The sequence below is a fragment of the Vulpes lagopus genome, chromosome 12, assembly GCF_018345385.1.
Source record: "Vulpes lagopus strain Blue_001 chromosome 12, ASM1834538v1, whole genome shotgun sequence".
Classification (NCBI taxonomy): Eukaryota; Metazoa; Chordata; class Mammalia; order Carnivora; family Canidae; genus Vulpes; species Vulpes lagopus.
In genome coordinates, this window is record NC_054835.1 from 24,273,331 (window position 1) to 24,291,551 (window position 18,221).

At 40.6% G+C, this 18,221-nt stretch overlaps 2 protein-coding genes across 7 annotated transcripts in view; one reads left to right on the forward strand and one right to left on the reverse strand.

Moving 5' to 3' along the window:
• The window catches only part of ACACA (acetyl-CoA carboxylase alpha), a 294,471-nt gene that overhangs the window by 7,310 nt on the left and 268,940 nt on the right, over positions 1–18,221 (forward strand). The gene's annotated exons all lie outside the window — the stretch shown is intronic.
• C12H17orf78 (chromosome 12 C17orf78 homolog) overlaps positions 1–18,221 on the reverse strand; it is a 48,194-nt gene that overhangs the window by 4,786 nt on the left and 25,187 nt on the right. Inside the window, exons 4-9 of one of the 6 annotated variants that reach the window (XM_041723754.1) lie at positions 16,883–16,987; positions 15,796–15,917; positions 14,704–14,820; positions 11,656–11,804; positions 10,613–10,752; positions 9,271–9,356 (exon numbers count right to left, since the gene is read on the reverse strand). In XM_041723754.1, coding sequence (XP_041579688.1) covers positions 11,727–11,804; positions 14,704–14,820; positions 15,796–15,917; positions 16,883–16,987 — 422 coding nt within the window. In that variant the 3' untranslated portion in view covers positions 9,271–9,356; positions 10,613–10,752; positions 11,656–11,726. Of the gene's footprint in view, positions 1–9,270; positions 9,357–10,157; positions 10,753–10,980; positions 11,805–14,700; positions 14,821–15,795; positions 15,918–16,882; positions 16,988–18,221 lie in introns of those variants that run through there. The other 5 variants (XM_041723750.1, XM_041723752.1, XM_041723749.1 and 2 more) reach the window with 5 other exon arrangements.

Consider the following 18,221-nt stretch of genomic DNA (forward strand, 5'->3'; position numbering starts at 1 on the left):
TATTATCTTTCTGTGCCTTTTTTGTCTTCTTGCATAAAATGAGAATTATAATACCTAATTCATAAGAGTTTTGTAAGGATATGAACTATATATATAAAATACCTAGTTCATGGTAGGAGTCAAATAAATTCTAATTCTAATTCTAGAAGTGCTCCGTAGGGTGACCCTGGGCTTGTTTAGAAGTTGTATAAGGCTGAGTTGGCCAATGCTCAACATTAGAATTTTTTCGTTTTTTGAATCATATCTACCTACTAGAAACCTGTAGGTTTCCAGAACAATTAATGGAGCAATTAAATGGAATTTCTTTTGCTACTTGCTTCTTTGGCAACTTACTATACATAATTAAAGGGAATGTACTTTATTTATCTCACAGGTCACAGAACAGATGCATAGTTGCAATCAAGAATGGATAATTCATGGGGCAGCCCAGGTGGCTCAGCGGTTTAGCACCCCCTTCAGCCCGGGGTGTGATCCTGGAGACCTGGGATCAAGTCCCAGGTCGGGCTCCCTGCATGGAGCCTGCTTCACCCTCTGCCTGTGTCTCTGCCTCTCTCTCTCTCTCTGTGTGACTATCATAAATAAATAAAAATTAAAAAAAAAATGAAATCTTAAAAAAAAAAAAAAAGAGTGCAAACAATTATGCATGAATAATGCAGCTCCCCATACAGGCTTACCTTCAGGTTCAGGATATGCTAGTTAAACAGAGAACAGTATTTTTGTATATATGACAATTACTAGTTGTAATTAATAAATTGATAAATTTACAGATATGCTTGGTTAGTGTGAATCTGCTCCTAAATAATGGGAACATTATCTATGTGTCGAAAATTTGAGTTTCTAAGCCTGTAAAACAGCCTGAGAGGCCTTCTGACAGACCACCTACTAGTCTTCTATAAATCAAGCTATAGACATATTTTTTTGTTTGAAACTTCTATAACATTCTTATGTGTTCATTCCTTTACTCTGTAAATATTATTTAGCCTTGCTCTAGGCCAAGGACTGTGCAAAGTATTAGAGGTTCAACGATTAATAAAATAGTCTCTGCTCTCAAAAAGATGCTCACTGTCCAGTTGGGGAGACAAATACGCATGAAAATAATCACAATACAAGACAATATGTGTTATAACAGAGATGTGCTAGGTACACTAAGGGCTCCAAGAATAATTAAGACCTAAGTCTCTAGGAAGTGTTGAGTTAAGTCTTGGAGAAGAGTGGAAAGGAAATTCCAAGCAGAAGGAACAAATTATTCAAATTTGTGCCCAATTTGGTCTATATGAGTGGAGTACAGAGAACAAGAAAGGGGGGCTGCTGTACATGATGCTATATGGGTAGATAGAGGTCAGACCATAGCAGGTTTTACATTTTACTCAGAGACCATGGAGAGCCTGGGAAGCATTTTGAGTTGGGGAGCAGTGTTCTCACTTGTCTGGATTTTAGACCTAAATCTCTCTGGCACTGATAGGGACTGAAAAGTAGCAAAATGAAGGGTTAGGGGTTTTAGCAATCCAAGTGAGAAATGAGAGCTTGAACTAGAACCATTGGAATGGGGATGAGGAAGAAGAAATGGATTTAAGGTGTTTAAGAAGCAATTAATTAGGGGGATAAAAGTGATAAGTGGTAGAATTAAAGATGATTTTCAGATGTACAGTGTGGTTGACTAGATGGATTATAGCACTGCTTACCAAGAGAGGGACCATCAGGCAAAGGGCAGACCTGAAGGGAAAGGGGCAGGTTTGGTTCTGGATATGTTGAGTTTGAAGTGTCTGTAGGATGTACAGGTAACCTTCACTAGGCAGATTCAAAAACTAAAGGGGAGAGGTCTAGATCAGATATACAGATTAGAGAGTTAGCACAAACTGGTGGAAATTTTGAAGCCCTGGGCTGGCTGACTCAGTAAAGCATGTGATTCTTTTTTTTTTTTTTGAGCATGTGATTCTTGATCTCACGGTCATAAGTTGGAGCCCCACATTGGGTGTAGAGTTTATTTAAAAAAAATTTTTTTAGGGGTGCTTGGATGGCTCAGTTGGTTAAGATTCTGGCTCTTGGTTTCAGCTCAGATCATGATCTCTGAGTCATGGGACTGAGCCTTGTGTGGGGCTCCACTCTGAGCATGGAGTCTGCTTGTCCCTCTTCCTCCTGCTCTATTCCTCCTCTCTCTCTCTCTCTCACTCAAATAAATGAGTAAAATCTAAAAAGAAAATTTTAATCTTTAAGATAAAAATATTACAAGCTATAAAGGATGTGTAAGAGCAAAGTTCTGATTTTTCCTATGCAATTATATCTTCTTCATTATTATTTTGCTGCCCCTGATTTGCTAGTTCCCTGAGTACATGTTTATTTACCATTCAATAGCAAGATAGCACTGAAAGTACATCCAAGAAAATGAATTAGTCAACAGTGCCAAATACTACAGAGAAAACAGTGCCAAATACTACAGAGAAGTCAAAGATAAAGGTTAAAAAAAGTATAGAAGTAAACCAGAATATATATAGGAACTTAGTCTATAGTAAAGGTGAGCTACTCAATAAATGGTGTGGACAACTGGATAACAATTTGAGAAAAAATAAGTGTTAATCTGTACCTCACACCAGGATAAACTCCAAATGGATGAAATGTTTAAATAAAAATATAAAAACTGGAAACAGAAAATATGAGGAAATTCCTTTATAATCTTGGCACAGGGAAGGAAAATTTTTTTTTAAGATTTTATTATTTGACATAAGGCGAGCACAAGCAGGCTGAGTGGTAGGCAGAGGGAGAGGAAGAAGCAGAATCTTCACTGAGCAAGGAGCCTGATATGGGGCTTGATCCCAGGATCCCAGGATCATGACCTAAGCCTGCCAAACAAAATAACACCTTAAGCAATGTCAAACATAAATGACAAAATAGAAAAATGTTTGTAACTCATATCAAAAAGGGCTAATCCTCCTAATAAAAACAAGTAGATAAGGAACACTTAGTCAAGAGAAATATCAATGGAAGATATATTGGCAGGGCTTATATGTAGTGGTGAAGAGTGCAGAGATTTTGAGGTCATTTTGCATTGGAATCCTAGCTCTGTTCCTTACTAGCTCTGGGACCTTCGGCAAGTGTCTGATCCTCCGTTTTCTCTAGTAATTGTAGTTCCTTCAGAGGGTTAAGTGAGATGGGGGCCAGGCTGGTGACTCATGGTAAAAGAAGGGAGGACACAGAGAAGATGGTTTATAAATTTCCAAGATCTGGGAACCTTGAAGGAAAGAGAGTCTGGGAAGGGAACCAACTCAGCCCCCATTTGTCTCATCATTCATTAAGGGCGGTTATTTACACAGTCCCTATACATGTCAGACACAGCTCTAGAACTAGGGACACAATGTAAGTAAAACAGGCATGGTCCCTGTTCTCCGTGTAGCTCACATCTATGAGACAGGCATCTATCAAATGCTGCAGGAGAACAATTGCAAACAGATAAATTCCATGGAGAAAATTAAAACAAAAAAAATTTTTTTTAAGATTTTATTTATTTATTTTACAGAGAGAGAGAACAAGCAGGAGGAGCAGCAAGCAGAAGGAGAGGGAGAAGGAGCCTCCCCACTGAGCAGGGAGCTCAACATGGGGCTCCATCCCAGGACCCTGGGGTAGTAACCCAAGCCAAAGGTGGTTGCTTAACCTCTTAATCGACAGCCCCAAGTGCCCCAGCATGGAGGAAATTTACACGGTAAACCTGGTGGAGTTTGGGAGGTCAGGGAGGACTCTGCGAAGGAGGTGGCTGTTGAGCCAGGATCTGAAGTATGAGTTAAATAGGCAAAGAGTGATAAAGGAAGGGGAAGGAGGAGTAAGGGAATGGAAATGGCATTGGAGGCATGGAGAACAGCATAGGCTCTGAGGCAAGAAAGAAGGAAGCTGGTCCATTGTGGCTGAAGCGGCACAGTGAGGGGAGATGAGACTGGTGAAGGAGACAGGCTAGACTATTTGGGGCCTTAGAAGTCTTGTTAAGGATTTGGGGCTTTATCCTGATCACAGTGGGAAGTCACTGAATGGTTTTCAGCAGAAGAGTAACAGGATCAAATTTGCATGTTGAAAACTCATTCTTGGCTACAGTGTGGAGAACTGTGTGCAGCCTAAAGAGAGACAAAAGAGCAACTATGGGGAGATAGAGGCTCTTGTGGTAGTTTAGACCAGTGATATGCTCCTTAACCTGTTTTCCTAATGTCACTAGCAGAAGACAAAGCTTTTGTTCTTACATAATAGATGTGCATGAAATGTTACATATTATTTCTATCTACAGTTAGAGGACAAAGGTTTAAACCTAATACGCAGCAAGAGTGAGTAGGTGGAAGTGAAAAGATTTCATTGAAAGTGTAGGTATGGGAATCAGATTATTTCCTAACTCCATATGGAGGAGGGAGCTGAAAGGGTAAACAGTGACATCACAGCAGAGAGAAAAGGAGGCCACACTCCCCTGTTGCGATGTTGCTCTGGCACATGAACTGTCTGTTCTGCCAGAGTTCATCTTCTCTGTACTTAGATAAATAAAAATGTTGGGCAAAGGTACTGTGTGGCTTACCCTGGAAGAGTTCTGTGCTTTTTAGTGGAAAATAGGCCTAGGAGTTTAGCTATCCCTGCATGTTGCAAATCTTTTCAACACTGTGGAGTCATTATAAATGCCTAGGGAAAAAATATCTAAGTAAATCATTCAAATTGAACCTGTGCATTAGCTGGTTTAATTTCAGAATATGACAATGACAGATTTTAGTAGTTTTATGAGACCTGCTTTTTTTCCTTTTCCTGCCATAAAGAATTGAATAGGGTTGGAACAATCTGATGACCCAACTCTTATCTTGTCATGTATGTGTTGGCAAAGCAGAGTCCTTCAAGATGGCAGTCCTTGAAATCCTTCTAAGAAATATGTTCAGTTTTGTGGCAGTTTTAGATGTGTCAAACAGCTTTTTATTTATTTTTTTAAAGATTTTATTTATTTATTTATTTGTGAGAGACACAGAGACACAGGCAGAGGGAGAAGCAGGCTCCATGCAAGGAGCCTGACATGGGACTCAATCCCAGGTCTCCAGGATCAGGCCGTGGGCTTAAGGCAGCGCTAAACTGCTGAGCCACCCAGGCTGCCCTCAAACAGCTTTTTTTTTTTTTTTTTAATTTTTTTTTAAATTTTTATTTATTTATGATAGTCACAGAGAGATAGAGAGAGAGGCAGAGACACAGGCAGAGGGAGAAGCAGGCTCCATGCACCGGGAGCCCGACGTGGGATTCGATCCCGGGTCTCCAGGATCACGCCCTGGGCCAAAGGCAGGCGCCAAACCGCTGCGCCACCCAGGGATCCCTCAAACAGCTTTTTAAATGCAGCCATAGAAGGCAAAGTCAAAACCAATTCTCGGAGCTAAATAGGATTCCTGGAGCTTCAGAGCCTGATGATTTTTTTTTTAAATGTATAAATCTGCACGTTGGGGAATAATATCTTAGAAATACACTTTTGATTGTAACATGTTTCACAGACAAAGGATTAGTGTCCAAGAATATAGCCAAGAATACAGACTTCTGTAACTGTAAAAGAAGACTAATGGGAGCTCCTGGCTGGCTTAGTCAGTAGAGCATGGAACTCTTGATCTTGAGGTTGTGAGTTTGAGCCCCATGTTGGGAGTAGATTAATTAAAAATAAAATCTTAGAAAAAAAAATTAACAACCCAAAAGAAAAAGGGGGAAGGTGGGACACCTGGGTGGCTCAGTGGTTGAGTGTCTGCCCTTGGTTTGGGGTATGATCCTGGGGTCCCAGGATTGAGTCCCACATCAGGCTCCCTGCATGGAGCCTGTTTCTCCCTCTGCCTATGTCTAAAGTCTGAGATTTTTAAGTTAGGGAGATAGTGGAATAGTACTCTACTACTGGTGGGAACGTTTTTGGTACAGCCACTTTCAAGAACCATATGCAATCTAGCAAAGTTGAAGATATATGTATCCTACAACCCATGAATTCTATTCCTTGTCACATGTCCTAGACATAGACATGTCTTAAAAAAATCATTTTAATATTTTTTTTAACTAGTCTCCATGCTCAGTGTGGACCCCAATGCAAGGCTTGAACTTAGAACCCTGAGATCAAGACCTGAGCTGAGGGTTCCTGGGTGGCTCAGTTGGTTAAGCGTCTGCCTTTGGCTCGGGTCATGATCTTGGGGTCCGAGGATTGATTCCCGCATCGGGCTCTCTGCTCTGTAAGGAGTCTGCTTCTCTCCCTCTGTGAAAGTAATTTATTAATTAATTTCTTTAAAAAAACAAACCTGAGCTGAGATCAAGAGTTGTATGCTTACCTGACTGAGCCACCCAAACACCCGCCAAGAAAATTCTTTGTAAAAGAAATAAACTGCTTTCTGGTATTATTATATGTATAGTTAATAAGGCTTCAGATTGAGAAGTATTTCTTCTATTGAATATTTATTTCTTCTAGAGGGCAATAAGGATTTTATAGTATAGTCTGCACTGTTTATTCTTCTTTTCCAGTACATTAGAGAGCAGTAGTGACCTGAATAAATCCTTGGAGAGTCTTCGGGATATCATCTTATTCTGTGGAGACCGTGACACTGACACTATACCTCTGAACATATCCTTCTCTATCCTACTTTAAATTTTAGAAAAGAGACTTAAAATAGGCCATAATTTTGTGGTTATGAATTTTTTTTTCCCTTTGGGGCAATAATACGTATGGACCTCACATTTGTTTACATTTGCTTATTTTACTTTTTTTTTGCCCACTTTTTTCAGAGGATGAAGTTAGTGACTTTGGCCACTGGGTGGCGCAAATTCACAAGATTCTGGTAAACGTATATTTCAGCCCAAGATCTACCTGTTGCTACACTCTACCAGATGAGTGGAGGTTAGTTAGAAAAAAGGCTTTGGGGACCTGAAATCTAACTATTGACACGGATCCAAGTTCTCTAGGAATTCCAGTTAAGGGAAATTTCTGGTATTAGATGACTTGTAAGTCAGGTCACTGAATATGTAAAAGGAAAAGAAGGAAAAAGGAAAGTGTTAGAATAAGGAACAGGAAGATACATCCACAAAGGCAAAAGAAACAAAAGCAAAAATGAACTATTGGGACTTCATCAAGATAAGAAGCTTTTGCACAGCAAAGGATACAGTCAACAAAACTAAAAGACAATCTACAGAATGGGAGAAGATATTTGCAAATGACATATCAGATAAAGGGCTAGTTTCCAAGATCTATAAAGAACTTATTAAACTCAACACCAAAGAAGCAAACAATCCAATCATGAAATGGGCAAAAGACATGAAGAGAAATCTCACAGAGGAAGACATGGACATGGCCAACATGCACATGAGAAAATGCTCTGCATCACTTGCCATCAGGGAAATACAAATAAAAACCACAATGAGATACCACCTTACACCAGTGAGAATGGGGAAAATTAACAAGGCAGGAAACAACAAATGTTGGAGAGGATGCGGAGAAAAGGGAACCCTCTTACACTGTTGGTGGGAATGTGAACTGGTGCAGCTACTCTGGAAAACTGTGTGGAGGTTCCTCAAAGAGTTAAAAATAGACCTGCCCTACGACCCAGCAATTGCACTGTTGGGGATTTACCCCAAAGATTCAGATGCAATGAAACGTCGGGACACCTGCACCCTGATGTTTCTAGCAGCAATGGCCACAATAGCCAAACTGTGGAAGGAGCCTCGGTGTCCATCGAAAGATGAATGGATAAAGAAGCTGTGGTTTATGTATACAATGGAATATTACTCAGCAATTAGAAACGACAAATACCCACCATTTGCTTCAACGTGGATGGAACTGGAGGGTATTATGCTGAGTGAAATAAGTCAATCGGAGAAGGACAAACAGTGTATGTTCTCATTCATTTGGGGAATATAAATAATAGTGAAAGGGAATATAAAGGAAGGGAAAAGAAATGTTGGGAAATATCAGGAAGGGAGACAGAACATAAAGACTCCTAACTCGGGGAAACGAACTAGGGGTGGTGGAAGGGGAGGAGGGCGGGTATTGGAGGGGAATGGTTGGCGGGCACTGAGGTGGACACTTGACGGGATGAGCACTGGGTGTTTTTCTGTATGTTGGTAAATTGAACACCAATAAAAATTAATTAAAAAAAAAAGGAAGAGAAAGATGAAAGGATAAAGAAATATGACAAAAAAAATATAAGTCCAGAGAGATGATTTCAAGTATTAGCAACAATTCCAGGATGGCCTCTCTTTGGTTTGCATTTACCTGGTAACCAATAGCAGCTTTGATTTAAAATAAAGATTACTTCATTTTCTTCTAGGAAGTCAGTTATGCTACCTTCAGCTATCCATTTAGTGGAGTGACGTTATCAACATATCTTTTGAGTATTTGCTATGTATATGGTGCTTTGATTCAGAGTAATACAGATAAATTCAAATTAACACAGCAACTACAGGCTTCAGCATAAGAACTAGGTAGTATACAGTAAAAGATAAATAGCAACATGGGGCAGCATGGGTGAACTCCAGAAATAGAATCCTTTCTGAGAGTGGAGGGGAAGTGTAGATGCAGAAATGGAGGATCTGAGAGTGAGGGGAGGAGGGGCCGTTAAGACTGTCAACTGGTCCAAGGTAAAGAAAAAAGGGTTCCTAGCTTCTACTCTTAAGTACATATAACAACTCTCCTTTGGGAAATGACTATTTCTGGGTGTAAACATAGGAAAAGCGCTTTGGGTCAGAATCTGTTGAACACTTCTCAAAGATACAATAAAATAAGAAGGATGGGGGTAGAGAATGATTAAGATAGAACCATCCGTAAGTCTCTCTCTGATTAGTAACCCAGAAAAGGAGAGAGGCCAATCGCCTGCTTAGGCCTTTCAGAGGTTCAGAGGTCGCTTTGATTTTTGAGATCACAGGTGTATAAATGAATCACAGGTTAAAAATGAAGAAATGGGGATCCCTGAGTGGCGCAGCGGTTTGGCACCTGCCTTTGGCCCAGAGCGCAATCCTGGAGACCCAGGATCGAATCCCATGTCAGGCCCCCGGTGCATGGAGCCTGCTTCTCCCTCTGCCTATGTCTCTGCCTCTCTCTCTCTCTCTCTCTATCTCTGTGTGACTATCATTAAAAAAAAGAAGAAGAAGAAATGGCAACATAAAGATATAAAATTGTTGTATATTTTAAGTCTTTATATTGAAGAAAGTTATGCTTTTAACACAATTGCAATTATTAATGTGATTTAGCAATACCTTTAAAAGTTTAAATTAGACGTTTCTGGGAACGTGCCTTTTCTGTCCTAAGCAATTACCCACCTTAATCTTTGGGCCTATCAGAAAGTTTTGGGATGACTCAAGTCCTTCAAAAGGTAGAATGACTTCCAGTCTTCTCAACTGTAAGACTTGAAAAAAAAAAAAAAAGCACAACTTAATACTTGTGCCAAATAAGGTGCCTGGCTGGCTCAGTCATTAGAACAAGTGACTCTTGATCTTGGGATCATGAATTTGAGCCCTATGTTGGGTGTAGAGGTTCCTTTTTTTTTTTTAAGGTTTTATTTATGGGACACCTGGGTGGCTCAGTGATTGATCGTGTACCTTTGGCTCAGGGCATGATCCTGGGGTTCAGGGATCAAGTCCCTCATTGGGCTCCCTGCATGGAGCCTGCTTCTCCCTCTGCCTAGCTCTCTGCCTCTCTATGTGTCTCTCATGAGTAAATAAATAAATATTAAAATAAACAAATAAATATTAAAATAAATAAATAAAAGATTTTATTTATTCAATGGTTATCTCCGGGAGGGAGGATTAGGTATAATTTCTTTCTTGTGTTTTCACTTATTCTTTGTACCTTCCAGCATTTCCTAAAAATTGTTATAGTGAGAATATACTTTAATAATCAAAGACATAAAGTATGGTAACTTAATGAGAATGAATTTGCAATAAAAATCTTTCTGGCTTGTCATTTCCCAGGAGAATAATTGGCACTCCTTAGAAACAGTATTTTATCAAATTGAGACTATAACTGAGTGACAGGGAGAATTGTGCCTTGCTGTCAAGGGATCTGCAGACTTAAGTTCACATCCCAAAGTCCACGTGAGAGTTCTCCCTTCTCTTCTGCTATCTCTCTCATCTCTCAGTTTTCAAAGATCCCTACTGGTATGAGAATATGGAATTCAAAACTGTTAACTAATTAGGGAGTCAGAAAATTCTCAGAGGAGCCTTGCTTTGTCAGAGGAAACAAGTCCACGGAACAAAATAAACAATTCTGATTCCGTCAGTGAATTTTTATAGTCAGTACAAATGTTACCCAAATTACACTCTTGCAGAAGATTTAAGAAATGTAAACTTTGCCACAGCTTTGGTCTCCTGGGGAACCTCATGTTTCTGGATTAAAGGACATTCTGTGGTGGGTGAGGCGGGGAAGGGTGGGGATGAATGTGAGCATCAGTCCTAGATTAAGAACTCCTAAGTATAGAATATTTTTAATCATCCTCCCTAGTGGTCTTGGGAAGAAGCAAGCTTCTCCCCACCCCCCGTTTTGTGGTTAGACTGAGTCACAGATGGCAGGATAAACTGGAGGTGATGTTGTGAATCAGTGTGGGGTGCAAATAATAATCGTTTATCCAAATGGCAGCCCCAGTGGTCTGTCCTCTCCACCTACTGTATTTTCAAAACTATCTCTTCCATGCTTTGTTATCTGTTCCATCTCTTCCAGGATCAGCTTGAATAATAAATCGGAGCTTGAGGTGAGATATTTTCCCCTGTTGGTATAGTTTTGAGAATCACTTTTTTGGACAGTGCCTGAAGTGAAAGAGAAGGATACAATTTGTATGTGGTTTTTACCAGAGAAGAAAGAAAATAGAATTACTTAGTAACAGGTACATTTTGCCAAAATGAAATGGAAGGATTTCAAGATTCTTATAATAGAAGCAGGACAGCAGTTGTATCCCTCCTGCCATTCCCTTTTTTTAGCCTTTTCCCTTTAACATCAGCTGTTTCTGCTTCCTCACCAGACTTACTGGTCAGGTCAGATTTGATTGAAAGCTGTGCCTTTGTAAGAAAGATCATAATCATTTTTCTCTGGAATCCTTGTTCAAAATGTACACAGCTCAGCATTATGGTTTAGGATAGTGTCAGGCCCACATGAAAAGTTGTGGATTATCAGGAACCTCATGTGTGTCCTATTTGTATGCAGTCCCTAAGCCCCTTGGGGATGACTTAGAAGAAGACTTCTGGAATGCTTAGGGTCACGTTCCCCTCACCAGTGTGTAGCTAGCTCCATATACAGCAGAGGCTAAATTATAAAACCCTATGAACATCAGCCTGGGAAAACAGAAACCCCCACCCTAAACCAGTTGACCCAGTGAGCATGCAATGAGCTGTGAGGATAACAGAGGAGTTGGTAAACTGTGTCATACTAGTGGCTACTTTGCCACTTGGAGGCCATGCTTAAAACTTCTGTCAAAGAGAGCCATAGGTCCATTGTGCTCAGAGGGAATACTTTTTGTTCTCATTTGATGGGATGAAAAGATACCCTTTTTTTGTGGATGTACGAAATGAATCTCAGAGACTTGTGGTTAAGACAGTAGTAATGGTATGAGGGTAAATCTGACTGCTAAGCCCAGACTCTTCCTTTGTTGACCTGGCATTACAATTTGATTGTAAGTCTCTGCTGAAGATATGAGTGAATTTGCAAGAACTTGCCAGTATTGGTTAATAATAGGGAGAAGACAGTGCGGTAACTTCATTCAATGTGTGAAGCAGAAAAGAGCTTTTCAGAAGTATGTCTCGTGGATGATAGTGATCCCTGCAGCTTTTTTTGGGTTTGATGAGTTGGGAGCATCTTGTCCAATCTAGGGATTGAAAAGAAATGAGCGATAAAGGATGCAAATGAGTGTTCCTTCATGTACCAACAAAGAGATGATTTAGTATAAGACCGCATTTAATTCCAAGTACACATCATTTTGCCTCTTTGTTACCCAGTAATTCTAGGAAAAGTTATTGTATTTACACTGAGAAAGTATCAGCAAGGTGCAGTTATTTATGCATGAGAACCTACAATTGGTTGGAGCCTATAACCCATTATAGGGGCCCATCCACCCCTTGCTTGACCTGTTTGCCCTGAGTGGAAGAGGCTCTGGGTATGCAGCTACTTTGGATCCCAGATGCACAGGGATTCTACTTCATTTTCTTGAGTCAGACCCACACAACCTCGCTGCTTGCAAAGAGAGATCTGAGTCTCTGTGGTCCAAATATTTTTTACTAATCCCATTCTCCTCTCAGTATAACGGATTCCATGTCCCCCATCTGATTTTCTGTGTTCTTCCTAAAGGCTTAACTATTGTGAACATAGACTGTGACCCTCTTAAAGGTAGTGAATTTGGTGCATATAAGGCTTTCAGTAAAATTTCAGTGTAAGAACAAGAGACTTGGATTTCGATTCTGTTTCTACCAGCTGTATGTCACACAACCTCTCTGAGCTTTAGTTTAAGTATCAATAACATGTGGATACCTGCTCTAGCTACCTCCCACAGTTTTTGTGAGGCTCAGATGAGATAATGTCTATAAAATTGCCTTTTTTTTTTTCCTTGTTAATACCTTTACCATTTAATAGCTTATTTTGTTGATGGGAGGAGTGCAATCAGTGTTGGTACTATATGGTTACCTCTAACTCTGGACTATTTATTCCCCTTCAGGCCTACTTCCAGTGTTCAGTAGAAATGATAATGCAGATTGGAGTAAATAACTAAACATACATCCTATTATTAAATAATGCTACTTTACATGAGCTCATATCCAATATTAGCAGAAACTGGACTATAGAAAATACTAACCTAAACCAGAGATGACAACTAAGTTGGCATTGGGTACCTGAAGTACTGTGATAAGAAATGCTCTGGTGCCATGGCTGGATAGAAAGATAGCTGTGTTTCAGCTTTAAAGATTAAGATATAATTACGTATAACATTGTGTAAGTTTGAGTACGTTACTGCATATATATGTTTTTTAAGTTTTATTTGAGAGAGTGAGAGAGCATGAGTGGCGGGCAGGCAGAGGGAGAAGTGGACTCCCTACTGAACAGGGAGCCTGATGCAGGTTCTCCATCCCAGGACCCTGAGATCATGATCTGAGCCAAAGGCAGACACTTAACCAACTGAGCCCCCCAGATGCCCAACTGCATACGTTTAAATATTGTAATATGATTACCACCCTACCATGTCTTGTCATAATAATTATCAGTTCTTTTTATGGCAAGAATATTTAAGATCTAGTCTCTTAACACTTTTGAAGTATATAATACAGTATTATTGACTATAATCGCTATGCTGTGTGTTAGATGTCCAGAACTTTTTCAGCTCCTAGTGCACTGTGCTTGATTATTGATATGTGCAGCCAACGTAGAATTAAAGAGTAGTGACATGTATACCATTCTAGACTAGATAATCTTTGAGACCCATTCTCAGTGCTATAATTCTGCAAAAGTGGATTCCTTTTTAATTTCATTTTTATTTTGGGATGCCTGGGTGGCTCAGCGGTTGAGCGCCTGCCTTTGGCCCAGAGCATGATCCTGGAGTCCCGGGATCGAGTCCCACAAGAGGCTCCCTGCATGGGGTCTGCTTCTTTCTCTGCCTGTGTCTCTGCATCTCTCTCTCTCTGTGTCTCTCATGAATAAATAAATAAAATCTTAAAAAAAAAAAAAAGGCTGAGGCCAGTTCTGAGGGGAAACTGGATTTAAAACAGCCATGCTGAAACAGTTTTAGACACCAAAAGACAGTATGAGCTTATGATGCTGTCAGGAAGCCCAAGCCAGGAGGAAAGAAGCTACTTTGCCAAGTATTTGAACTTTTCAGTGCAGGGATTCCTAAACTTTGTTGAATATAAGAGTTACCTAGAGGCAGGAATGGATACATATACTGTAGGTTCTGAACTCTTAAATTTGGTGGTATCCTTTTTTTAGAAAAAGAACACAAATTTTAAAAATACAAAATTTGGGATCCCTGGGTGGCGCAGCGGTTTGGCGCCTGCCTTTGGCCCGGGGCGCAATCCTGGAGACCCGGGATCGAATCCCACGTCGGGCTCCCGGTGCGTGGAGCCTGCTTCTCCCTCTGCCTGTGTCTCTGCTTCTCTCTCTCACTGTGTGCCTATCATAAATAAATAAAATTAAAAAAAAAAAAATTTAAAAATACAAAATTAGATATAAGCTTTATACAAGTCCCATGGATCTTGAAGTTTAAGCTTCATTAATTTCACAGTAAATCCACCTCTACTTAGGGAATTTGTTAAAAATCTTAAGAATAAGATTCCAAGGGGATCCCTGGGTGGCTCAGCAGTTTAGTGCCTGCCTTCGGCCCAGGGCATGATCTTGGAGTCCTGGGATCAGGTCCCGGATCGGGCTCCCTATATGGAGCCTGCTTCTCCCTCTGCATGTGCTCTGCCTTTCTCTGTGTCTCTCATGAATACATAAATAAAATCTTAAAAAAAAAAAAAAAAAAGATTCCTGGCCTCACTCTAGACATTCTGATTGATTGTATCTGGGTCTTAGAAATAATATATTTTCAATAGATAGCGTGTTATGTTATGGCTGGGCTGAGGTTAGGAAAATACAACAGTACTACAAATACCTATTTCCTGACACATAAAAGAAACACCAGCATTTACTTTACAACTGAAGCAGCTCCCTGTCTCCCAGCACTTCTATATTAACCTCATTTTCTCCAAGCAAATGACATAAACCATACAGAGACCACTTGCCTTCTTGGGCTGAGACTTGAGCTGGGATTCAGCAGCCCCAGGTTGCTGGCCTTCCTTCCTTTGCCTTCTCCACAACTGCTGGCATTGGCATAGCACTCTGGCTCCCCGGCATTGGCTCTGAACAGAAAAAGTGACTGATATTAATTTCAGGTGGCTGGTGTGCATTTGGTTTCCTTCCAAACCTCCTGTCAGGCCATTTAAAGAAAATCATCTTTTTTAAAGAAAACAATCTCTCATTGGATCTATCCTCCCTAGAAAATGCCCAAGTACAGCAGAAGGAAGGAGCTGGCATTTAGCAAGCACCTCCTATGTGCCGGGTGCTTTTCACACAGGATCTTAATTAACTTTCCTAAACACCATGAGAGGTAAATATCATTAGTCCCATTTTACAGATGAGCCAACTGATGTTGAAGTGAAGCAACTTTCTCAAGACTACTCAGCTTGTAAGAGGCAGTTCTAACCAAACTCCAAAGTCTATGCTTTTTTTATAATGTGAGCCTGCCTCTGGAACAGAAGAAAGTGTTTACAAACATTTGGGGGAGCCAACGTCTGCCTTTGGCTCAGGTCCTGGGTCCTGGGATCAAGCCCCACATCAGGCTTCCTGCTCGGCGAGGAGGCCACTTCTCCCTCTCCCTCTGTCCCAGCTCACTACCCCGTTCATACTCTCTCTCATGCTCTTTCTCTGTCTCAAATAAAATTTTTTTTTAAAGATTTATTTATTCATTCAGAGAGAGCGAGAGAGAGGCAGAGACACAGGCAGAGGGAGAAGCAGGCTCCACGCAGGGAGCCCAACGCGGGACTCGATCCCGGGTCCCCAGGATCACACCTCGGGCTGCAGGCGGCACTAAACCGCTGCGCCACCAGGGCTACCCCTCAAATAAAATCTTTTTAAAAAATCTCTGTCAAACATTTTATTAAAGTAGGCTCCATACCCAACATGGAGCCTAATGTGGGGTTTGAACTCATGACCCTGAGATCAAGACCTAAGCTGAGATCAAGAGTCAGATGCTTAACCGACTGAGCCACTGAGGCCCCACCAGGAGAAAGTCTTTATAGATCAAGTCCAGGGACCCAATACACCAACCAACTTACAAGGCATGGGACTTCAAAAATGACAAACACTATGATGGTGACTCCACTGAGCAACAGGGTGACAGCAATCAGAAATTTGACCACAGTGCTCCATTTCTGTCTCTTTAGGTTCTCATCTGTGTCTAAAAGGAGAGGAGTAGAAGAGGGAAAAGAGAGAACTTGAGAGAGGAAGAGATTGATCCTCTAACCTGAAGTTCTTTTAGCTTCCCAGACTAATAGGGGCACAGTCTGATGCAGAGGCAATAGGCTGAATTTCCAATTCAGTCAGGAGTGGGATGGCCATCATGGGCTCTGCTCTAACTTCCTTTGTAGCCTCTTCTTAATGCATCACCTTCCCTGGGATTTGGGATTTGCCAGGATCAAACAGGAGTGATTCTTGCTTTGCTTTCAGGAAGCAGGGGGTATGCAAGGAGTTCTGAACTTTTCTTTCACCATCAGCCTCTCAAGATGTCTCCTTTTGTGCTCAGACACTGTATGGGATCAGAAAATCACCTTCACTGGTGGGGAGTAGGAGGAACAACAGTGAACTAGCATTTCTTTTGGGTCAAAAGGCAAAACTGGGGACAAATGGCTCATATGCTTCTTGTTATTACTAATCTTATAGTTGCTTCTCCCATTGGAACTGAGATGTGACCTAAACTGGAATATTACAGAATTTGAGTCCTGGCCAATTTAGGGAGAGCCATTTCCTTAAAACAGTGCAGATGAAAACATGCACTTAGTAGTTGTCTTCAGTGTAATGATGCTTAGTGTTTAAATGTTGTCCACCTGTACATGCAATGGTTGGCCCCAAAACTGGCTACAAGTTCACTTGTGTGGAGATAAGATATTATCAACAGTGTCAAACTACAAACTTCTGGGACCTTCTTTAGAGAAGCTGTTTTTTTTTTTTTTTTTTCCCATAAGAAATGGAGTGATTCTCTGATGTAAAATTCATATAATTTCTCAAACTCCTGGAAAATCCTAGAAAACCCAAACTAATGGTTGGGCTAAAAGTGTTTCTTTTTCTTACTGTTTTTGTCTCCTACTTCTTTTGTACCTTGTTTCAAAGTGCTAGAAAAATCATCAGTACTTGCAGTTTTCTCACCTCCTTTTTTCCCAGGAGTTATGGAGGTGGTGGTGGTGGGAAAAGTCTCTGATGCAGCCTTCCTCACTGCATAGACCTTACATTGGGAGATCCCTGGTAAAAAAGCTAAGAAACAAGAAAGAAACAATGAAAAAAACAACTGTGAAAACTTCAACCTGCCTTTATTTTACCTGACAAAACCCTTATCTCTATGCAGTCAATTATCTAGTTAGAAGGGGGTAAGTGCTACTAAAAAAAAAAAAAAAAAAAGAAAAGAAACTAAAAGCAGAGCAAGGGTAGAGAACAGTCTGGGGGTGTAAATGGGCAGTGGCTGGGCAACCTGCAATACAAGCTGGTGTCCTTGAGAAAAGGAGAAGTGAGCCAAGGCTTGAAGGAGGTGAGGGATTAGCACACACCTGGGAAAGCAGTGATCTAGGCAGAAGGGGCAGTGAGAGTAAATGCCCTGAGGCAGAGTGAATGTGTCTGACATGTTTTGTTTTAAAGGAAAAGCAAGGAGGCCAGTGAGACTGGAATGGAGTGAGCACAGGGTAGTAGATGAGGAAAGTTCTTAAAAAAACAAAACAAAACAACAACAAAAAAAACAAACAAAAAAAACGGGCCTATATTAGGAGCCTTGTAGGCTAGTGTAAGAACTTTGGCTTTTTTGTTCTGATTGAAATGGGGATTCAATCCAAGGTTTTGAGCAGAGGAGTGATGGATGGCTTTGTTTTGAAAGGATCACTGGATTGCTGTATTAGAAATAGACTGCAGGGAGGGCAAGGGTCAAAACAGAGAAACATGTTAGGAAGCTATTGCAGAAATCCTAATGAACCCAGGGCAATTTACACGTTTAATGCAATCCCTATCAAAATACCATGGACTTTCTTCAGAGAGCTAGAACAAATTATTTTAAGATTTGTGTGGAATCAGAAAAGACCCCAAATAGGGGAATTTTAAAAAAGAAAACCATATCTGGGGGCATCACAATGCCAGATTTCAGGTTGTACTACAAAGCTGTGGTCATCAAGACAGCGTGGTACTGGCACAAAAACAGACACATAGATCAATGGAACAGAATAGAGAACCCAGAAGTGGACCCTGAAATGTATGGTCAACTAATATTCGATAAAGGAGGAAAGACTATCCATTGGAAGAAAGACAGTCTCTTCAATAAATGGTGCTGGGAAAATTGGACATCCACATGCAGAAGAATGAAACTGGACCACTCTCTTTCACCATACACAAAGATAAACTCAAAATGGATGAGAGATCTAAATGTGAGACAAGAGTCCATCAAAATCATAGAAGAGAACACAGGCAACACCCTTTTTGAGCTCGGCCACAGTAACTTCTTGCAAGA